The sequence below is a fragment of the Lactuca virosa genome, chromosome 2 (assembly GCF_052849685.1).
Source record: "Lactuca virosa cultivar CGN04683 chromosome 2, Lactuca_virosa_CGN04683_v6, whole genome shotgun sequence".
In the NCBI taxonomy this organism is placed as follows: domain Eukaryota; kingdom Viridiplantae; phylum Streptophyta; class Magnoliopsida; order Asterales; family Asteraceae; genus Lactuca; species Lactuca virosa.
Genome location: NC_136427.1, coordinates 74741321 through 74766447, shown reverse-complemented (window position 1 = coordinate 74766447; position 25127 = coordinate 74741321). Strand labels below are relative to the sequence as shown.

Sequence of the window (25127 nt, the reverse complement as noted above, 5' to 3'; positions counted from 1 at the left end):
GTGCTATATTCATCCTTTCTAAAATTTTCCAAATGCCTGGGGCATTATGAAGGGAAAAGGTCTAGAATTGGATATGACTAAAATGATTAAGCAATTGTCGAGGACAATCTAAGGTTTACCAAAGATTGGTTGCTCAAGGACAGTTGGAAGTATAATGTTAATTCTGGAAGGACCATATTGACATAATCTGTAAGGAGGCAACTCTTGTTCAGAAGTGATAGTCAAAATGGAATATGGAAATGTTTCAAAGTTAGAAATTATTCAATCTGTGTAAGATTAGGAAACTTAATGAAAGAAGGATGTTTCCAAGGAGCTGATCTCCTTTGGAATGCTCTGTAATGATTGTTGTCAAGTCTTTCTGACTTTGTGCATAATCATTAAGAGGATCAATGCATATAAGTTTAGAATCTAACAGATTTCAGTAAATGGCATGAATTTGGAATTCTTGCATTTGCAGTAAGGATTTGGGACTGTGAAAAGAGGATCATTGGAGTGATGTTCAATTGATCTATTTTACAAAGTAAAGATCATAGACAAACATAGTATGCATACTTGGTGTATGGCATGACTAGTATTTAGAAAACATAGTGTACATGCTTGGAGCATGGGACAACTATTGTTTTAAATTCAAGTATAAAGTTGATAAAAACCGAAACAATGAATAATGAGTAATCAGTATGGTGATAAATAAAAGTGTTTATTTATATTCATAGGGTTTGATACCATATTTGATTCATTTATTCTTGTGTTCACTTTGCATGTTTTGACTTCCAGAATAACTAAGTCGCTCTTCCTGAATGATTAAGTTATTCAAACCATCCACAGTCGGTCATATGTTGGAAGTAGATATGAATCAAGACTGTCATGGGTTGGTTTGTAGAGGTCCAAGTTGGTGGACAAAGTGGTGCTACAACACTCATGAGTGCTCATAAGTTCTGAGTATTGGATTCAACCCGCGCTCATTTGAATCACTTCATGGATTTATCACGAGTGATCATGAGACGATGATATCTTATATTCTTCAAACCTATAGATATGAGTTGTTACTATGAGTTGGTTATACATTGATTGCACGAAAACGTATTTGGTAACTCGATGTTATAAAACGTGCCTTTGTGTATGATTCAACAAGTAGTAGAACAAGCCATATGAGTCGAAGTTTATCCATTCCTTTTACCTTCGGGATAAAAGCGATATCTGTGGGCCCCTCGATGATTTAAAGATGATACATGTGAGTGCTTGGCCAAGCCAGGACTGATTTGATTTGCTCAATCAGTCAGTCATCATGAATCGGAAATCAGGAAACAACAAATGGACAGAGAGAATGATTGATAATCCATGTCTCAGTCCATATGATATCTAGAATGGAGGAATATATGATCCCTTATCTAATGGACAAGTCATTGACAAAGGTCAGAGTTCATCGATAAGGTCAGAGTTCGACAGAAGCTTTTGAGAGCTACGATTGCTGATCGGTTCCTGAAGTCATACGCAATAATAGTTTTAGACTTATCCAAGTGGGAGACTGTTGGATTAATGTCTAAGTCCATAACTATAATTGGTAAGACTTGACCCGACCCGGCATGGTCCATTTGGGTTGCATGGCATCATGCATTTGGATAGACTATAATGAGAAAAATAACACTTAAGGTTGGTTAATATATTATAAGTTCTAATATATTAATAAGGTTATTTAATTAGTATTGATCAAGAATTAATTTGGAATTAATTAAGTGATCAAAAGGAGACTAATTAAATATATGGGTTGATTGTGTAAATCATTCATTCTTATATATGTGGGCTTGTGATCCAAGATTCCTTATGTTGGACTAAGTCCATGGGGTGACCCATGGATACTCCATGGAGGTTAAAATCCATGGAGCATAAGGAATGGGTAAAGTTATGAGTTACATGGTGTAACCCTAATAGCCACCATATAAAAGAATCCCATGGCTCAAGAAATCGTGCACTAATGTGTGTGTGAGGGCTAGACGATTTCAAGGAGTGTTCAAGTTTCTATCAAGTTATTCCAAGTGTATTTTGTGTTGTGTGAACCATTTGAGGTGTCACACTTGGGGCACTAGGCACTCAAGCTTCATGAAGACATTCTACATCAAAGAGGTATGTATTCTATCTTGTTATATTTATTATTTTGTATGCTAGATTAGGATAATACCTTGGATGTTCATAATTGTATGTATAATAGAGAAAACATAGATCCAAGGTATTTAGGGTTGCATGTACACTTAGGAGTGTTAGAATGCTCATAACCCAACAGGTTCCACTTACATAACTTTGGGAACCAAATTTTGAGTCAAAAAGTTTTCTTGACAAAAAAAAAAGTTCATGTCTGTAATAATATTAGATAGGTGACCGGTTCAATTATTGAACAAATTTTCCTACATTTTGGTCACCCAACGTTTGATATTCATTTATTTAGGATTGTCTTATTGTATATAGATCGAGTTGTTGTTTTTTTCGCAAATTGATGATGTTAGAGAGACTGTTGAGTCGGATACTACGGGAGGTTTGGGCCAACACTAAGTGAACTGATTCCTACAACGGTGCCCGAGCGATGAAACCCAATCACACTTGAGAGAGGCCGGCAGACGTGAGATCACACAACTTTCGTGATAAAGAGTGTACACTTAAAAGAAGAGCTCCACACGAGCCCGTCCAGTTGCTTTCTCCCTACTACAGATGTTCTTCATTGTATGCATGTTCCATTGAGGATGCGACTGACCATCCCTCCTTACTCACCTAGAGGAGTTGTCCTAGCTGTGGTTTATGGTCCCATTGTCATCGGATGAAAAAGTTGTGAGATAGCAGCGAGATCAATTCTGACCATGTTGACTAACGTTGAACACGTTCCATGGTTCTATCCATTCTTTTTACTTTTAGGGTAGTTCGTCCCAAGTTCATTTTAGTCTTGTCTTACTTGAGGACAAGTAAGGTTCAAGCTTGGGGTGATTTGATAGCTTCATTTTATTACTTCTTTCCGTAGTTTATTTTTAGTTAAAACCATCTCATTTTGGTTAATCTTCATGCATATTTTCTCTTTTTGTTATTTTTCTCCTTTACCGGGTGCTTTCCAGTCTTTTGAGCTTATTTGCAGGATTTGTCGAAGACTTTTTGTTATTGGTGGCTTAGAAGGGTGCGGGACTTGTGGAGGCTTGCGGTTTGCTTGTGGATTTAGAGTGGTGCGGTTGGGCTTGGTGCTTGCATAAAGAAGAAATCAATTTGGACTTAATTTGTGAGCAAGGATGATGATGAGGCGACGCGGAATCGAGCTATAAGAAAATTGAAGGAGTATTGGGTCAATCATTAGAAGGCTTTGGAATGGCACAAATGGGCTCTAAAGAGTTATGCTTGTGGGCTGAAGTTGAAGAATTGAAGATTGGGATAGAATGCATGTTAAATGGCCCAAATCTCACATTCAGCGTGACCCACGCGGTCCGCGTGGACTCGTACGCGGTCCGCGTGAGTTGTGCTGAGCTGATTCCGGGTTTGACTTGTTGACTCTATTTGTGGAAGTTTGGTGGGTGGCTTTTGGCACCTTTTTGAATCCGGAAATCAGCTCCCTTTTGCTGGGGGATTGGAGCCATTATTGGGGGAGATGACTTGAAGAACATACACCATATTCTCTCTCAAAAAAAGCCTTGGAAGACTTGAAGAATTTTTGGAAGAATAGTGTAATTTCCTTCCATCTTGCATCTAAGACAATGTTTGGTACCACTAAACTATATTGCTTTTCTTTTACTTTGGCCATGCTTGGCTAAACTTTCATTTGGTTGATTAGGGTTTAACCCATGGATGATTATTTGCTTTGAAGACTTAGCATTACATTGTGTTTGAAGTTTATGGAAATGTTTTTTAGTTAAACATCTTGTTGTGTTTATTTATCTTTGATCATGAGCTTGGATGAATGAATGCTTGTTTTTGTTGACTAATTTCTTGGTTAAGTAATGGATCTTCAAATTAGTAAGCAACAAATGGTTTATATGTTTGTTTTCATTTCATTTAGACCATGGAAATGTTCCCTCCATAATGATAATGTAAGCATTTGATTATCTTTTGGACTTGGTAACTCTTATAACTTAAAGCTAATTGATTTTCACAAGATTTTATGCTTCATTGATTTTGTGACTTCAATTAAGGAAATGTGTTAAGAGCTCCTCTAACCATTTTAATTTCTAAGAAGAGTTGAGGCAATTTGTGCTTATGAATTGCTATAGCCAAGTTAAACCAATTCACAAGTGTTATTCCATTAAGTCTAATGATAAGTCAATCATATCATCCATGAGGTGTACCCCAAAATCAACCAATTCTACTTCATTGAATTTAAGTCAATCTTTTACTTGTTTACTTGTCATATTTTCATTCTAGCTAGTTTTAATTTTGTCCAACAATCGAAAAGAATTAAACACCCCCCCCCCCTTTTACTTTTAATTTTATTTTGCAAGTATTTTACAAAGAGATTTACATAGAGATTTAAATTGAACCAATCTCCGTGGATACGATCCCTTTACCACTATACACTATTTTAGTGTAAAAGATTTAGGGTAATTAATTTTGTTGGCCTCGACAACCAGCACCCTTAAACCACTATTTTATGCCAAAATTAAGTATTTTTAACATATTTATATAAAATAGAAACTAAGATTTTTAAGGAGATTCTAAGGCATAAAGGGGTTGACTTTATGATGTGATGCTAATTCCTCATTTCCCATGCAAATCCCAAATAAACACACATTATCCATAAGAAAATAAGCTTTACCGGCCAGCTTTCCATGCAAATGTCAAGTCACCATTATCCCTCCCTTTTGATACGTGAACTCCTTTCCCCCATTATTCCACTCCTCACTTTTCACTTCTAGAAAACTCTCAGGAAATACTCTAACTCCTTCAAGCACCAAGTTCATCTCTTCAAGGGAAATTCCTAGAATTCTTGGGTGAGTATTTTATCCTCTTAAATAATTATTCTTCACATTATTCTAAGATTTCATTATATTTACACATAAAAATTATTTTTAGCATACTCTAGAGATTTAAGAATCTTCCAAGTTTGGAGCTTGGAAACTTCCTCATCACTCTTCAAATCACCCAGCAAACAAACCAAGGTGAGCTTCATACCCCACCTTTTTCAATATTTTAGTGTTTTGGGGGGAGAGTACAAGTCAAATCTTGTTTAAATACTTGAATAATTGCATGTATACGTATGTTGGGTATGTGTGTGTTGAATATTATTATTTTATTATATCTATCTGTGAACGTGAGGCTTCACAAAACACATGAAGAAAAATAATATTTTAATCACCATATGAAGAATACTATTTACAAAAGGAGTCTCCTAAGTTTTTGGGTATGTCCAGTATACCCCCTTGATCCATGGCTCTTTGGCTAGAAATAAAAGGTGTTGAAATATATCTTGATATGTTGACACTGTGTCTAGGAACTTTCGAAAATTTGGAACTTAGGGTCGTATTAATGACTTTTTGCAAACTATTAATAATTATTTATAAATATTTGAGATAAGTAATTTCACTAAGGAAATATACACATAAAGCCTTTATGACAGAAAAATTCGCATGTCATAAAGCCGTTGTCATAAACTCACACAAGTCAAAGTTATATATATATATATATATATATATATATATATATATATATATATATATATATAAATCACAACTTGGTATTTTCCGATAATTTGAGTCGCACATAGTCTTTTATAAAGAAAAAGGGGTTGTTTTGCCGGCCTTGATAATATTGGGTCATTTTGATAAATACTTCAAAGCGGATTGATTCTAATAAACGAAACGAACGAAACAAAATATCTAGTTACAACTACAACTATCATTATTATTTATTTAGTAAATAACGATTTTTCCGATTTGCTCAAAGATCGGTTAGTATTCTAGTCAGACAAAACCTTTACGGTACATATATTAATAAAATATTGTACACTTTAAGTCCTGTAAGAGTTATAACTAGAGTCTCCTGGAGGGAGAGCAGGAATTTGTGTATAGATCTATACGGGGTTGACACCCCGCACCTTCGCTGTTCGCTACAGCTAGACCGGCCAGTCTAGGGTGACAAATGTCTTGAACAAAACCGACGCCTGAAGAACGTCATAACATGCACTCCGTCATATTAGTATGATTATAATGACTCACTAGAATATATCAGAAACGTATTTATACAGATTTCACCCTCGGTTGAAAATAAACTATTTTTGACTATCTCAATGAGACTTTTCCACACAAGTGTTATGTTTTTATCAAAAACTACTATTTACACATCAGAAAATATAGGATTTTCTGGGGAAACGATTTGTATGATTTCGAAAACAATGATTTAAAACACACATGCAACCATACTCGATTTGAAACAAGAATTACAACTATTTGATAAGAAAATATTGGATTTTCTGGATTTCTAAACTATCATCAAAGTTTTTATATGCAAATGCTTATGAACTCACCAACATATTTTATGTTGACGCTTTTCAAACGACTTGTATTCTCAGGAAATCAATAAGCAGGTTATGGATCGAGGACTCAAGATTATTTTGCTGTATTTTGGAAATTGTTTACTGATGTTTCTTTTGTGTACACTTGAAAACATAAACATGATGTAAAACAATGTAGTCCTGTTATATTAATGTATGTTGTTTGGGTTTGCTATGTTTCAATTATATACAATTGCTATGATACTGCACAATGACGTAACCCGCCTCCTGACGTTTCCGCCGTTCTGGTCCGGGGGTGTGACATGGGGGGTATCCATGCACAAACCCACCATGTTCTTAGGAGGGATATTACTCACCAAGTATCTAGGCAAGCCATTCCTCTTCCCTCCCCTTTTTCTTCCTCTCGGCCGAAGATAAGCACACACATACATTTTCAAAACACTCTCTCTAACACTCTCAAGAATATCCCACTTCTTCCACAAAAATTTCGAGATTTGGTGTGTGTCTTCAAGAGGTTCTCATCTAGATCATCACTCTTTGGTAAGTTGTTATCATACTTAAGTCTTTGACTTTCATCCTTAAGCTAAGAACACTCTCTTATGAAGCTTCATTTCGTGATCTAACACCTTAGAAACTTCATAAGCTCGAAAACTACTTCAAGGTGTTGCTAGGACCAAAAATCTTCTTCCACTCCTTCTTCAAAACTGAAACATCAAAGCAAAGGTGAGTTCATACTCCCTTGTTTTTGGTTTTCATATGATTTTTGGAGGAGAATACAAGTAAAATGTGTAGATCTATGTGTTACATGCATGTCTTGTATGATTTCTTAGTTTATTTTGTGAAAATGTGTTAGATCTTAACATATCTCGACATCTTAAGCAACATTGAGTAAAAGTCCATGAACTAAGACACCTTATACATCATATTATCAAGTTAAAAGTGTTTATATGTTTAAGATATAAAAATTTAAAGCAAAAATCTTGTTAAGGGTCATAATTGTCAAGAAAACAAAAGATAAGGGCAAAAAGTGACATTTACGGTTTTATAAGGATCAAACAGGTCCTACTTGTATAAAAATGGATTTTTATGATAAACATGCTTTCCAAAGGGCTAAAAATGTAAATTTTAGCTTAATGGGCTTAATAATTGGGCCTCACTGTTTTGGGCCCAAAATTGCGAAAAATAGGAAGTTTTGGGATTAAAAATGTTATTTGACCAAAGTTTGAGTCATAAATGTAAATAAACCAAATTTAGGGGTGAAAATAACATTTATTTCTAAATTGGGCAAAAAATGTAACTTTTATAAAAATGGGCCGAAAGTGTCATTTTTACAAACAAGGGGCTGAAAATGTAATTTTCTGCAAAGCTGGGCCAAAAATGTCAAAATATGAATTTTTGGACTAAATCCATAAATTTCTAAACATTTGGGACGAAATTACAAACTTTTATAAATTATGGACTAAAGTGTTATTTTTACAAAACTTTGGGCCTTAATTGAAAATTTGAGGCTTATTGGCCAAGAACGTCGTTTTTACAAAAAGAGGACTTTTTATAATCAATTTGGTAAACCTCGAGCTAAAACAAACAACAAAACAATAACGAATGGACGAAATACATCGATAGCAATTTTATTGGGCCTAATATTCACATTACATGGCCAATGGGCCTTAAGGGCCCATTCAAGTGTATATTGAGCCTAATATTTTCCATGACATGTTTATTGGGCCTTGCGACCCATTTACATGTTAATTTGGGCCTGAGCTATGGGTCACATGTTTGTTGGGCCTTGGTGGTCCACTTACATGCCTATTGGGCCTAAATTACCCTCTTACATGTATTGGACCTTTGTGGTCCATTTACATGCTAATTGGGCTTGGACTGAAATTCACATGTTTAGTAGATCGTAGCTATACCTTTACATAATTATTTAACTTCGTATACTTATATACATACCTTTGGATTTGAAAACATATAACATTCACGTAAACATTAAACATGGTGAAAGACATAACAAACATGAAAGGTTGAGAATCTAGTGAGACTTGTCGGTTGGCACCTCTGAGTGTATAATCGTAGCCTGTAGTTATAACCAGAGTTTCCTGGAGGGAGAGCGGGAGTTTGTGTATAGATCTATACGGGGTGACCCCCCACGCCTTAGCCGTTCGCTACAGCTAGACTAGGCCAGTCTAGGGCGACAAAACCTTGAGCAAATACCGGCGTTTGGAAAAATGCCAAGACATGTAATCTAGTCATTATCATGCATGGTTATAACGGCTCATATAGAGATCCCATACCAATTTAACATTTCAGAGATTAACTCTTCGATCGTATCAGTATAAAACCACTTATTTGATGATACAAGAACCACGACATTATATTAAATCAGAAAATATCGGATTTTATGGGGAAATGCTATTATTCAATTACCATTTACTTACAATACAAAGAAATTTAAACTGCATTCTTATATGTTACTGCTATGAAATTCACACATGCATTTATACTCGATTTTCACATCATTTTCAGATATTTTACAGAAAATATCGGATTTTCTGGGTTTACAAAAGATACAAAGACTTTTATTCAAACATACTTATGAACTCACCAACATTATATATGTTGACCGTTTTCAAAATAACTTGTATTCTCAAGTAATAAGATTTTCAAGTGTGTATGGATTTATTTTGTGTAACATCACTCATCGTACTATTAATACTTTGAATTTATGTAATCTATAACAATGTACTTGATGTGAACAATGTTGGTTGTAATATGTAATGTTGGTGATGAATGTGTTATGTTTCATGTATATTCATTGTGATGATAGTTCAATTGTTAGTCACACGAGCCCTCGGACGTTTCCGCCGTCTGGTTCGGGGGTGTGACAGGAACCGATGGATGTATTCTACAAAAGCCAAGAAAGCTAAACAAAAAATGCACAATAATACCATAAAATATGGTGTTCATTATTATATCCATTTAATTCAAGTCAAAATATATAAAGTACAATGCTATTCCTTATATATATCTTCATTCTTGCCCCTTTGCTTTTACCATTATACACACCTTGTAAACACACTAAAAAAACACCATTTCATAGCAATAGGCCATTGTTGTGTCCAATTGACATTCAAGAGCTTCGTTCTTTGGTCTCTGATCCATGATTCTACTATCTGTTACAAAATACAGACCCTAATCAGAAAATCCTCCCAAATACAACCACAAATGTCGAATTTGAGAAAATAAAAATCACATGTAAATGAGAAATCAATAAATTCAACGTGGATATTTACTTTTAATCTCGATCAAACTGCTTCAAACCTCGATGAAACCTAATCAATAATAAACCTTGAAATTAGAATAAAATCGAATTAGGTTCCGTGAATAGAAAATCATGTTTGCTGCTAAATGTTACATCACATGAATCACTGGTTCATGCAAATTGCAATAGAGGGAAATAGAGGAAACAAAGTAGGAGGAAGAGGAAACATAGAAGCATTTACACTAAAATCGATTATACGATGCAAGCAATTAGATATAGAATTCAAGAAATTTACCTTAGGTGAAGAGTTTGTAGGAGAATTTGTCTCCATAATTGTTCAGATGATGGAAGCAACAGAAGCGATTCAAACTATTGAAGCAATTGATGAAAGGAATGAACCGATTACATTGAAACGTACTCTAATATAAGGCCAACTGAGTGTGAACCTCCTTGTAGCAGAAGGATAATACATGCCCTAAGATGAAACACGAGAGATAATCAAGAGCAGGAGACGAAATAGATGGGCAGCAGATGGAACTCTTTTTTATTGACACAGATTGCTGATTTAATTATCCTTATCCTACACTCTTCTTCACCACTGAATACATTCTTCATCAATGATTTTGGCACAAAAAAACGCCAATAGCAAAATCAGAAGAAGTGATATATATAGAGGAAAATAAGACGGTTATAAAAAATTAGTAGGATCATGGGTAGGTTGAGAAACTGATTGCTCCAGAAGAACCGCCGACTGTGAGGAACATGGAGAGAATGAGGAATCGTGGGACAACCGAAGACGGAAGGGTGAGCAGTAACCTTCGATTAACCGTAAATGTGGAGTTATTACGGTCAGGATCAAAAGTTGAAGGAGTTTTAAGGTCAGGATTTTGACGACGGTTTTTCCACTCACCGTCCTCAATAGTATTAATAATATTGTTATAGCCAAATGCATTTTTGAAATATAAAACTAAAGTAACAAAATTTGAAAAAGTGCGATGAACAATAGATCAATAAAAATAGGGATAATGACTTAAAAGGGTAATGTATTTTTGGATTTGTACACATTTGGTCACTGAGTTTTTTTTCGTCCACATTTACTCTTTCAACTTGTTAAACTGTATACATTTAGTCCTTATGACCGGTTACTCCAGGTTAGCCGGGAAAAATGACTTAATAGGGTAATATATTTCTCATTTTGTACACATTTAGTCCTTAATATTTTTGTACATATTTAGTCCTTAATATTTTTTTTTGTTTCAAAATAAGTCATTTTTGTTTTTTTATTCATTCAGTACTTATGAATGATTTCTTTAGGTTTTTCTCACAACATCTTACGTGAGACAATCATTGATGAAGTGTGTGGGGCTGTTGATGTTTATGTGTAACGTCTCATTTTCACAACCAAAAATTTTCATTTTTAAATAAGGCAAAACTCTCTAATTATAAATCCATTATTAAGAAAAAACATTTATTCCAAAATACATTTATCGAAAATCAGAGTAATATAAGAAACACGAAATCCTCAATATTGTTGATGAGTGTGTACAGTCCTGCCTTCGCATTCCCATGATCAACGATAGAACCTGAAAACATAAACAACTGTGTAAGCACAAATCTTAGTGAGTTTTCCCCAAAATACCTCATACAATAAACGTATTATCATGCATAACGGGTTCACACTCATCAGATTGGAATACCTTGACCCAATCAGTCATCAGACTGAAATGCCAACATGCAACAAGTCCAATCAGTCATCAGACTGGAAAAACGCAGGGTTTGTTGGCCTGCCACCTTAACCAAACCGCTCTTCTCGAGCCTCCGTGATTATGGCTTACAGCCGGCTCACACCAGGTATCTTGGCCTACAACATTGTAACGCCCGCAGATTCGAGCTAGTCAATTTAGAGACAATAAGCATCAAAAATGAGTTTTTTATGGAAGATTATTTAGAAGGATTAATCTTAACCAAGTTGTAGTATATGTTACAAGGGTTCCATACATATAAAGAACACCGAAATCCGAGTTATAACGAAGAAGTTATGGCCCGTCGAAGTTTCGCGGCAAAACCGGCACGACACCGGGGAGCGTAAAAAGTGAATTTACGATAGAGCGATTTTTAGCCTTAGCAATCTAAACAAAAGTCATAGAATATGTTAAACCGAGAGCGTCCATAAAAAGAACGCCCAAATCTGACTTCGTATGAGGAAGTTATGAATTTTCTAAGATTTGGCTTATCAGTGAACAACCCGAAATTCGAATTTTAGATCGAGCGGTTTTTGGCCAACGCGACCTAAATGAGAATTGAAGATCTCATTAATAGGAACTCAACGACAAAAAGACAGACGAAAACGGAGTCCGTATGTAGAAGTTATGAATTTTACGTGGCCATTTAACAATATAATCTCCTCATACTGTTAAAATTAAAATCGGTCGAGAATTAGCCGACGGAGTCAAAATAAAAGTTGTATATCTTGTTTTTACGTACACGTGGATATAAAGAACGTCGAAAACGGAGCTCGTATGCGAAAGATATGGACGAAGCTTAGTCTCTACTTTTCGAGCGCGACGAATTCGATACAGTTTTGAAAATCCGAGATAGAATGAGAATTAGCCAACGAGGTCTAAATGAAAGTTGTAGTACTCGTAAATACCAACGCGTGGATATAAATAACATCGAAAACGGAGCTCGTATGCGAAATATATGGACGAAGCTTAGTCTATACTCTTCGAGCGCGATAAATACGATACATTTTTTGTAAATCTGAGATAGAATGAGAATATCCGACGGGGTCTAAATGAAAGTTATAGTACTCGTAAATACCAACGCGTGGATATAAAGAACGTGGAAAACGGAGAACGTACGCGGAAGATACGGGCGAAACTTAGGGACTACTCTACGATAAAACTCCTATAAATAAGAGATGAACTCTTCATAATTTCTTCACACCATAAGCCTTTCTTTCTCTCTCTAACTTCTCTATAGCCTCCCAAAACCCCTCCCAAGTCTAGGGAACCTCCCTAGAACGAGAAGGAAGCCCCGGAGCGCCCGAAGGCTCCGAGAAGAAAAGCTTTCGGCTCGGAAACGCTGCTCCAGCGAAGCCCAATTTTTTTAATAAAAACCCATTGTAAGTGAGCTACGCCTACACTATTTCTAATATAGCTTTTATTTAAATATAGTAATGTTATTAGGAACTTATAATAATTATTTGGGCTTTTATTATGAGTTATATAAGTGTCGTTATAATATCTTTTTAACCACTCGCGGTACGGGGAATCTGGTTTAAAGGGCCGCATAGGGTTGTTGGATTTCAGAAGTGCTATATGCCAAAATGGTCATGCCCTCCGGTGTTTTATGTCTGGCCCCTGTCTGTACATAGTAGGTGAAGAGTATTGTTTAACGCTTATATAATAGTAATAATAGCTAGACTATTAATTAGTCTCGGTGAATATTAGACTAAACCGTAGTGGTAATGATACTAAGTTTTGTCGAAGAAAATTGTTTTAAGAGTAACAAAGCGCTGTCTGAGTTCGGAATCACCACCTTACCAGGTGAGTGCATAGTTACTTTCATCTTACACATAGATATGAAGTATTTTATATAAATTACGTGCTATGTGTGCATATTATCTGTATACTTGCTATCTATGTTGGATGAACGATGTTATACATGTTTTAAATGATTTAAACTGTATATGTATTTTATATCTACAAAATGTGTTGGGTAAAACATGGGTAGATGTAATAGTTGCTGTGTGATAAAATAAAATAATGAGAGGCCTCGATGTTATTGATGATCCAGTCATCTAGCGGAGTACAAATGACGACCACAGACTATTCTAGACAGTCCAGTGGAACGCTAGCAGGGTCGCAACCTGTAGGTGTTTATTTGAACTGTGTGCTCACCAGCAGTACTCCATCCCCCACATGGTTGCCTTATTTGACATGAATTGCTGAGGAACCCCCAAAGCATGTGTTGTCGCCCCGATGAAAATCCTTAAGCTAGGTCCCTTGTGTTAGATGTTTTAGGGACGTAAAGTGAGGATAACGGGAACGGGTAATCGAGTTTGTTTGGTTGATGAAAATAATAAAATTATTTATTGTGGATTGAAAACCCTATGTGCTCACCAGGCTCCCAAGCCTGACCCACTCAGTTTCTTGTATTACAGGTAGTGGTGTACGAGCATAGATACGATGTTTGGGATGAGAGATTACAAATATAGGCCTGTAGATATGAATAAATATCGTAAGACTTATATTGTACTGTTTATGCTTTTGATATGTATCGAACATGACATCCCGAGGTTTTTAATGAAATACATTTCTTTGGAAATGCTTTGATAAATCTTTATCATATTTTATTTTGGGAACAAATTCCGCAACACTTTTATTTAAAATGTTACTCTGATTTTCAAACAAAGCATAAACAAAATCGGTCTTTTCTGGCCATGAAAAATGGGGATGTCACAAACATATAACATGACCACCTCAACCTATCCCATCACCATATGTCTATCCTACGTAAGATGTCGTGAGAAAAACCTAGAGAAATCATTCATAAGTACTAAATGAGTACAAAAATAAAAATGTCTTATTTTGCAATATATATATATATATATATATATATATATATATATATATATATATATATAGGGCTAGGTTATTTTGTTTCTTACATTTACTGTGTGCTAGAATGCACCAATAGAAATTTAGTAATTAATAATTATTTAATTAAATAAATATAGATATTAAATGATTTCCATAATTATATGTATATTAAATGATATCCATAATTATAATTCTCTTTTTATGGAAACTAATTAAATCCGTCATTAATGTCAGCAATAACATTTTTTCAGAATGAATTCGCATCTAAGTTTTTATATATGAATTCGTATTTTGTTTCAGGACTCACTCACTTAAAATACAATAAAATTGCATGGAATATGAAGAACAAGAGTGTATTCTACTAGAATACACTCCCATTCTGCTGGAATACACTCCCATTCTTCTAGATATGAATTCATTCTGAAATAATATTATTGTTGACATTAATGACGAATTTAATTAGTTTCCATAAAAATAAGTTATAAGTATGGATAACATTTAATACTAAATTCCTATTGGTACATTCTAGCACACAATAGATGTGAGAAACATTTGAACCTACCTTCTCTCTCTCTCTTTATATATATATATATATATATATATATATATATATATTAAAGACTAAATGTGTACAAAAATATTAAAGACTAAATGTGTACAAAGTGAGAAATATATTACCCTATTAAGTCATTTTTATCGAATAACCTGGAGTAGCCGGTCATAAGGACTAAATGTGTACAGTTTAACAAGTTGAAGGGGTAAATGTGGACAAAAAAAACTCAGTGACCAAATGTGTACAAATCAAAAAATATATTATATTATCCTATAAAAATATACTATTATTTGTTACATTGTTGTTAACTTTTGGATTAAAGTAGTAATTATTTAATTTAATAATAGTCAACAGGAATATTTTAAATTGTTTACGCACCTCGGCAGGTGCTACTTGCTAGTAATAAGCCAACTCGTTACCCCAATGCCCGATCTGAACATCTCTCTCGCTTTCGCGCTTGCATAATCTTTTGAAAATAGCTTTTAATCACACACATTTAGGGCTCCGAGACATGGAATCGGATCTTCCATTGATGGAACTGACTGAAGAAGACGATTCTCTTATCCAACCGTTTCCAGATCCCAAGCAAACACCTTCGAAATCATCATTCAATTACTTTAATTGCTCGCCTCTCGCACTTCCACCTTCACGCACCAGTAAGTATCTACCAGATTTTTAAAATTTTGTGCAATAGAAGTAAAATTTCATCTACATTGCTTGAAACGATGTTTAATGATGCTTTACATTGTCTCAAATATGACTCCCTTTCGGTTCACATTTTCCCCTTCCAGGTTCGTTTATGGGGTTTAAGTCATTGGGTTTGTTTGGTTAGTTAAGTTTGGTCTGATCCTGATCCTGTTTTACGATATGCAAGTTAAATCGATGATTTGGGCATTCCAGAATTCCCAGCTGTTATGCTTAGTATTATTACTGATTTTTTTTTTTTTCGATACAATTTGTTCTTTAAAATAAGTAAATACCATGTTGTCAGTTAGTCACAACTATACTCGTCGGCTAAGTTTTATCTTTTTATCTGGTCATGGACACAAAACGACAGTTAAATAATGATGTTCATTCGCATTGCAGAAAGTCTGAAAGATGGTGTTCATACAGAGAAACCTAGCACTTCATCTTCTGAAGCTAGCAACAATAAAGAGAATATAAACTCAAACAATTTAGAAATGCCAAAATTAGGTATGGGACCTATCCAAATGAAGAGGAGAAAGAAGGGAGCAGAATGCAATTTGCGGAAAAGCTTAGCATGGGATAGAGCTTTCTTTACTGATGAAGGTTGTCCTATTTCCCTTTTTTGGTATTAAATTTCAAAACTAGATTATGTTTTTGGATTCCTCATTCTTATGCTTTTGATGAATGATATGAGATTATGAGTAAATGAGTAATAAACACTCTCTTCATATCATAGGCATTCTTGATCCTCGTGAATTGAACATGATTACTGGTATCAATGCTTACACATGTGGAAGGGGATTGCCTACTATAAGTGAAGAGGGAAATAGCTCATTTCCTTCAGGTAGCAGATGTAGAAATGAACCCAATCATATGGAGACCTCTAAAGAAGCTCTACTTAAAGAGTTACATAACAAGAGTCGCACATCAAAGGGAAACAAAGTGGGAAATCATGATTCTTTACCTCATCATAAAGTATGTTGAGTTGTTTTTCCTTGTTAAGAGTCTTTCTTGAAACTATTATCCTCTTTGTATCTAGCTTAGATGAGTTGTTTCTCATTTTCAAAAAATATGATGTTTGCAGATTACACACAAAGTTCTCTTAACTGATCATTCAAATTCAAATAGAACAAGGTCCAAAGTTGGTGTCTGTTCAGCCCCTTCACCTGTATCATCATATCCTTTTTGTGTTTCAGCAAGATAAGACTTTCACTTTCAATAACAAATTAAATTGGTTTGACCTTTGACCTTTGGGATACATTTGACCTATTCATGGTTGTGAGCCTTAACGCTTGTACTTTGAAAAGGCCAAATTCAAACATTTTGAGAACAACAAAAAAGGAATCCAAGCTTCCTAAACTACCCATGTCAAAACTCGGATCTTGCTCTTCTACAAAGGGTTCTATAACAACAAGCCAATTGAGGCATAATCTGATTCCTAAACCACGTAAGTGTTAATGAATTCTGGAGCACATTTTTATATATGTTCTAATACTAATTAATTGTTTGTCTGAATTTGTTTTTCTTTTCTCTTTTTCTTCCTGCAGCTATAAATGCTCAGAAGAATGTTGGGTTGAAAAGCTCCTTAAAAGACTTTAAAGCAAAAACAGGATTAGACAACTCCCATTCTAAAGAGCTAGCTCAAAAGACTGTAAATTTTTTGGTAAGAAAATAGATGCTCTTTCCACCTTTACCCTTTCAGAAGTAACTATATAAAAACACAATATTTTGGAAGTATGACTCCATTGAAGTTTGAATCTGTAAGTAACTAAGTGTTGTAACATGATCCTTTTAATTTGTGTAGACACACTCATCTTCTAAAGCAACTTCTTCAACCAAATCGCAGTTTGTACATGTTGACAAAGCTAATAGTGGGTTAGAAATGGTTCCAGATAGATTGCATTCAGGTGAAATTCATGACGAATCTACCCCTCTTCCAGCTAAAACTCTACCTCAATATACTCCAACAACTTCAGTAAAGGTTCTAGTCTTTCCAATGTTTTAGTATTACTTCTCAAATTTCTAGTTCTTACTTCTTAATGCTATTTATGAAATTCGTGAAATGAAGTAATTTGGACTTTAAATTACTACAGAACAACTCATTGCCTTCAGGATTAAGATTGCCTTCACCTTCACTCCGATTCTTTGATCAGGTAATTTTCCTTTTTTTTTTTTTTTAATATTTCGATTATGAAGATGTAAAAATATCCATAAGTCATTTTATTTAGGCTATGTTTGGCGTACTTGCTGAAAAGCTAACTGTTAGCTGAAAAGCTAGCTGTTAAATAAAAAGCTAGCTGAAAGCTGAAAATCTAGCTGATAAAAAATGACATTTGGTAAGACTAGCTGAAAAGCTAGATGAAAGATATAAAAAAAACATAAAAAGGCATTTAAAAGAATGTGTTTCTATAATTAATTAAGGGGTATATTTGGAAAGTTTTTAAAAAGCTCCTAAAAAGCTAGTCTAAGTAGCTTTTTAGCTGAAAAACTAGCTGATAGCTGATAAATAAAAAACTAGCTGATAGCTGAAAATTCAGTTGATAAAAAATGACGTTTGGTAAAACTAACTGAAAAGCTAGATGAAAGATATAAAAAGACATAAAAAGGCATTTAAAAGAATGTGTTTCTATAATTAATTAAGGGGTATATTTGGAAAAATTTTAAAAAAGCTCTTAAAAAGCTAGTCTAAGTAGCTTTTTATAAGCTACTTTTTGGCTTGCCAAACATGACAACTTAAAAAAGCTCGAAAAATAAGCTAGCTGTAGCTCACCAAACACAACCTTAAAATCATTTGTTTCTCTTATGTGTGATTCAGACAACAGCTACACCAAAAACACTGAGTGGACAATGTTCTGTATTAAATTCTCATACTACCCCTTGTGGTAGTCCATCATCCAATTACATGGTGAACAAAGGGGTTTTAAATTCAAATGTATATCAAGATATAGTGAGAAAAATGCAATACGAGTGTATTAGTGCTTCTGATGTTGACTCACATAAGGTCATTGAGCAAGAGAAAAGAATCCTTGAACACAAGGGCAAAATGGGAATTGAGCAGATTGCATTGAAGGGTAATGAGGAGAATAGAGAAGGCATGAATGCCAGCATTCAATTGTCTGAAAATGATGAAAGAGTTCCTTTTATTCTTGAAACAAAAGATGATCATATCTCCACTTCAGTGTCTACATCTGAACAATCCATTCAGCATCAAGAACATAATCTTTTGACTATGGTTGAAGTGGGCCCATGTGAAATTGCAACTGAGATTAATGATCATCTTTTGGTAGAAGAAAGTGGCTCAACTTATTCAAGTACTTATCCACAGAGTTTGGATATAATACCAGTAACAATTGAAGATGAATTTAAAAACAATAATGAAAATCAGAAGCATCAAGAAATGGGGATAATTATTGAGAGCATGTTAACAACTACAGATAGGGTACAAGCTGAGGTGTCAAAGATAAGCTTTGGGGAAGAATTTGAAACTGAAGTGAAAGTGCTTCAAGAAACAAAAAGTCCAACAATGTTGAAGTAAGTAGCTTTAAGCCCAGTTTTTGACTTGTTTATACTTTATAATCTTGATAACTCATCCCTAATTTAGAGGAAAAATTGTTAAACTTCAATCTTGATTTGTTGTTATTAGGAAGAGGTTAAATAACATCAAGAGGAAAGATAACTCTTCAATCAAGCATCCAACAAATGCTATTGAAGCTGTTGATGAGGTAATATAACTTCACCAAATAGAGTAAAGAGTAAATTACACGAATGGTCCCTATGGTCTGGGGTAATTTGCATGTTTGGTCCCTAAATTATTTTTTTAACTCGGAAGGTCCCTACAGTTTGTTTTGGTTGTGCGTTTGGTCCCTATCTTACCTAAAAAGACTATTTTGCCCTTGATTTTTTAATTTTTTTAAATAAGGTAGGGTAGGTAAGGTAAGGTAAGGTGTGGTGGAAGTGGAGTTGAGTGTGTGTTTATTTAAATACATTAAAAAGTCAAGGGCAAAATAGTCTTTTTTGTCTTAGACAGGGACCAAGCGCGTAACAAAAACAAATAGTAGGGACCTCCCGAGTTAAAAAAATAAGTTAGGGACCAAACGCGCAATTACCCCAAACCATAGGGACCATTCGTGTAATTTACTCTTAAAAGAAACAACACCTTGCTTCAAATGATAACTAATGCACTATTTACTTATGCAGGATCTTGTTGAAACATCAAAAAGGGAACAATCTGATACCAAAAAATCTAATTCTTGTAAGGTTAATCATGTGGAGTCCCAGAGGGGTGAAATTGGAAAAAAAGAAGATGATGTTGGAGCCACAACTCCTTGCATTTCTGCTTTGATGAATTCTCAGTTCCATGAAGGGCATTATGGTAATTTCGTTATGCCTGAAGAAAGCTCAGGTTTACACACAACTGAGGTTAATGATCATATTTCTCAAGAAAAAACTGTGAATCCAAATGTTCTTCAAGAAGAAAATAACAAAGAAGCAACAGTGTTGATGTAAGTATGTTTGAGCAACTTATAGATTTTTTTATTTTTATTATTATTATTATTTTTTTTTTTCAGTTTTTGAATTTGATTCTTGGTTTGTGGTTGTCAGGAAGAAGTCAAATAGCATCAAGAAGCAAGATAAAAAAGATGATGCTGCTAAAGTAGTTGATGAAAGTTCTTTACCTATGGAAGATGATGCTAGATGTAATACTGATACTAGCTCAAACTATTCAAGTGATATGCTTATGAAAGTAGAAATTTTGGAAAAAGAAAATGAAATGCATCACAAAATAGGGATAAATATTGGGAATATAAAACAAGGTATTATTATTCATGGATGTGACTTAGAGAACTCAAAGATAAGCTTTGGGGAAGAAGTTGAAGAAGCTCAAGTTCACCATGAATTGGATAATGGGAGCAACCTTAAAAAGAACAAAGATGCAACAATATTGATGTAAGTAGCTTTAAGCAACTTGTAAATTTATTTATTTTCTCACTTTTTGACTTTGATTCTTAATTTGTTGGTTTCAGGAAGAGGTCAAATAACAACAAGAAGCAAGATAAGTCTTTGGTCATACATCAAGAGGTAATATAATCACTTTGACTTACTTATTTTTTTAGTTTCCATTAACTGCTAAATGAAAAAAAAATAGTTTATTTATTTATTTATTTATTGGAGTAAGTGATGTATGAAAAAAATTGTTTCTTTTTAGACTGAATAATGATAAAAATGGAATTCTATTTTATCATGGCATGATAAATAGCTTAAACCGAACATAATTATTAATCACAATATCATTTATAATTTTTACTGAACATAATATTTGATCACAAATTCAATATGTTAAAGACATCTCAAAAAATGACTTTATATAATATTCACCTTTTCCTACATTATCATATATTGAAAACCCTATTAAAGAATCTATAGCTTCAGTTCAAAAGCATTATCTAGTTTTAGTGACTACATCATACTTTTTCCAGCCTGTTTTTTTTTTTTTTTTTTTTTTTTTTTTTTTTTTGTTAAGTACTTTATGGATTAATTGCTGAATAGATAAATGATTGCTGTATGAAATAGGTGTTGTATACACAAAATCTGTTTCTTTTTTAGTCTGAATGAACTTTCCTTGAATACAATAAATGACTATTTTACCCTTTTGTTAAAAACTAATGGTGAATAACAAATGAATTTTATTTCAAAACTATCATATAATAAAATCACAAATAGTTGTTTATTTAATATTATTGCAATTAATTTTTAAATATAATTATAATTATCTACAACATAGTTAAAAACTAAAAAATAAAATATATAAGGGAAATCTGCAAAAATGTCCCGTTATTCCAAATTCTAAAGTAAGTCAAAAAAAAAATTGTCAGGTTTTTAAACATGAAATTGTAGGAGGTTGTATTGAAACTTTTAAAAATAAAGAAGGGTAATATTGTAAAAACGAAACAACCTTCTATTATATCCACGTGCATTAATTTTTATATCGATTATTTAAGTTTCTTAAGTTTAAAAGAAACAACACCTTACTTCAAATGATAATTAATCCCTATTTACTTATGCAGGATCTTATTCAAACATCAAAAAGGGAACAATCTGATGCCAAACAATCTAATTCTTGTAAGGTTAATTCTCAGTTCCATGAAGGGCACTCTGGTAATTTCATTGTGCCTGAAGAAAGCTCAGGTCTACACACAACTGAGGTTAATGATCATATTTCTCTAGAAAAAAATGCGAATCCAAATGCTCTTCAAGAAGAAAATAACAAAGAAGCAACAGTGTTGATGTAAGTTTCTTTGAGCAACTTGTAGGTTTATTTTCTGTTTTTATTTTTTTATTTTTGATTTTTGATTTTTGATTTTGATTATTGGTTTGTGGTTTTCAGGAAGAAGTCAAATAACATCAAGAGGCAAGATAATAAGTCTTTAGTTGTAGATGCTGTACCCTTCTCTGATGAATGGTTAGCAGCTATTGAAGCTGCTGGAGAGGTAAATGACCATTTTACCCTTTTGTCTAGAATCAATGCCAAATATAATTGACTGTTTTTTTTTTCTGAGAACTGTTAAAAAACTGAAATTGTAATATATATATATATATATATATATATATATATATATATATATATATATATATATATATCCCTCTCCCCCATTAAGTGCCTTATGGTTTAACTGCTGAATGGATAAATGACCATTTTACCCTTTTGTCTAGAAGCAATGCCAAATATTTTGACTGTTTTTTCTGAGAACTGTCATAAACTGAAATTGTAAATTACAAAACTAAAAAAATTGAATTTCTTCAAATCCAAAATGATATTTTAATCCTAACAAAACTGTATATAATACTTGATCACAATATCATTGATAATTTAAGATAAACCCATAATATCTAAGAAGCTTAAATACAAATGTTGAACTCAAAATTGATTAGCAAATATCACTAATAATTTAAACTAAACATAATTACATAATATTTCTTCACAGATTTAATAAGTTAATACAAACACAAACGTTTAGAAATAATAACTTGTTTCCTTTCTTTTTAATCATGTTCTTTTTATAAAGAGAAAGACCGGAAATGTTTCTCTTTGATACCCTGATGAATACATGATAATTTAACATTGTAGATGATTTTATAACTTGTATAAATGGTTATAAAGTATAACAGTATGTTTATATTTTATAAAGATCCATTTTATAAAAATAAAAATGATATGCATAATTTATACAGGAAATCCTTACCATGAAGTGTGGGGCTGTACAGCATTCGCCTCCAGATAAATCTATTCCTGAACGAAATCCATGGTCTCCGGTATGACTCCATAATCCTAAATATTATTTTTTTCTTAAAAAAAATATATAATAAATTTATTTATATATAAACCTAGCAATAAAAGTTGGCTTCTACTATACTGTATATATATATATATATATATATATATATATATATATATATATATATATATATATATATATATATATGATGTGTTCTTTTTTAAATGGATTTTCAGGTGAAAAATAAAGCTAATCAGATTGGGCCTTACGACTGCACAAAGTACACAAATGCAATGCCCTCAAATCCTCATTTATTGGATTCATAGTTTGTTTTGAGTTTGATGCATTTTTTTTAATAATAAATTTTTAATCTATCTTTCCTTTCCTCGTAGAAATGCATCAGTAAATACTTTCTTTCCCAAAATATACAAAAATTGTTTCTTCCAAAATAATGTTTAATTACCTTTTACAGATACAGAAGAAAAAATACAACGTAGTTTCACCATTATCACTGAACTATTGATTTGGTTAAGAAACTGTTGGTGTAATAATAATAAGAAGTTATAGTTTAATGATTAAATTGATAAAATGATGAATTTAACTTTTTAAAGAGTCAAACTAGTATGATGTTTTGTTTAACAACTACAGAAAATAGTTAACATGCTAAAGCAATAAGATGATAAAAGATTAAAAGTCCAATGATTTTATTATTATTATTATTATTATTTGGTATTTTACACTCAAGAAAATAATTCTATAACAAAGTCAACGGATAGAGTTCTATGGGTTTGCCTTAGAGATTCAAGATTAAAAGTACTTTTGAAATGCAAATGGGTGAACCAAAATTACAAATTATTCCTGCCCTGTATAACATCATGTGAGATGTAAATCTTGTGAAATGTAAATCTAGTATTTTGGTACTTGAACAATCATGCACAAACAAAATGCCACCCCAATAAAAACTGCCACTATTGTTGGCGTTGTGCTCTTAAGCAACTTTGGAAACTCTTGATAGGACACTTGTCCTGGAAAATGAAACACCTCTGCCACAACCACCACCACCAACTGTGACATAGGCCACATCACTGCCATAAGTGCAACCACGTTGCCGCTAAGCCCATGGGTTTGAGCTGTATTGAGTTGTCTTGACTCAACCATTGCCGAGATGGCCATGCTTGATATGGTGAGAACATGACCTCGCCCTATTTGTTGTAGAGGTGTTGGGGACTGACCAATGAGGTTTTGCCACGTGGGAATTAGGAAGTGGTCGAACACTGTGAGGGCAATGGAGATGGTGAACAGGAAGAAATCGGTCATATTTCTGATAGGGATTTGGAAGTGGGGCCTGATATGGTGGTCCATGGCTAAGGCTTGGAGGACTATTAGACTCATTTGGACGGTGATTGGGGTGCGTAGTAGGTTTCATGTGGAGTCGCCTTCGGTTAGTAAAGTTGTGTGGTTTAGAAACCTATAACATGAAAAGAAAAACGAAATTATCTGTTAGCAGAGTTCTAAGTCCAAAGTTATATACCGGTCTAATAACCTTTTAATCAATTTAAAAATGGGGCTAGCCCATTTGACTAACATGATGTCTAGCAAAACTTTTCTAACAAGGAGATCATGAGTTCAATATTATATACTAACTCGTTAAAAAAAAACATATGGAATGAGTTGTCATAAGTCTTATTTGCTTATTAATTTTGCTTGTACTAAACATAAATTCAAGTCCATGTCTCACATTGTTTCAAATTTGAGTATAATGACAGAAAGGTTTTAATTTTTGTTTGATTGACACTAGTTTAAGGTTCAATCCACCACATAAATGAATGATATGTAGTCGAGATCCGTATCATTGATGAGTTTGCTTTAAACACTCATTGTGGGCTTTGCTATATTTCTCATTATTTTATCATATTGATCGTAGTTTCTAAAAAGGGAAATATCATATTAACCCATAAACTTATCATGTTTGTTTTAAAATGTCATCTTATTTTTCTTTTGTACATTAAGGGAACCAACTCTCATATGACCGTTTAATAAAGTCTGTTTACCGATTGTAAATGATTTAAAAGATATTTTGGTGACGTGACCTCCATAGTGGAACGTGAATCGACAAATGAAATAGACTTATATAAAACAATTTAAACAAAAAGGTAATGCACGTGGCCATTTCATTAAATGACATGGCAGCGACATTTCTTCCGTGACACGTATATTACTTTTGAACTCGGTATCAGGTCACATAAGGATATTTTAAAATAGGAAAATGTAAATT

General features: G+C 33.4%; 1 protein-coding gene across 1 annotated transcript; it reads left to right on the top strand.

Moving 5' to 3' along the window:
• The first annotated feature begins 15302 nt into the window (after window positions 1-15302).
• LOC145159183 (uncharacterized) lies at window positions 15303-23237 on the top strand. Its single transcript, XM_079078118.1, has 17 exons — window positions 15303-15547; window positions 15978-16181; window positions 16315-16553; window positions 16663-16754; window positions 16877-17025; window positions 17126-17241; window positions 17383-17559; window positions 17672-17731; window positions 18394-19109; window positions 19222-19300; window positions 19776-20080; window positions 20181-20525; window positions 20603-20657; window positions 21644-21864; window positions 21964-22066; window positions 22809-22889; window positions 23089-23237. The coding sequence occupies exons 1-17, from the start codon at window positions 15403-15405 to the stop codon at window positions 23176-23178; spliced, it is 3177 nt and encodes a 1058-aa protein (XP_078934244.1). The 5' UTR covers window positions 15303-15402; the 3' UTR covers window positions 23179-23237.
• Window positions 23238-25127: the final 1890 nt, after the last annotated feature.

Bases quoted from the DNA above. Each gene is read 5' to 3' on its own strand.
- LOC145159183 (XM_079078118.1), top strand. From the start codon at position 15,403: ATGGAATCGGATCTTCCATTGATGGAACTGACTGAAGAAGACGATTCT. The intron at 16,755-16,876 runs ATATCCTTTTTG...TAACGCTTGTAC, and splicing joins GCCCCTTCACCTGTATCATC to TTTGAAAAGGCCAAATTCAA. The intron at 19,110-19,221 runs GTAAGTAGCTTT...TGTTGTTATTAG, and splicing joins AAAAGTCCAACAATGTTGAA to GAAGAGGTTAAATAACATCA.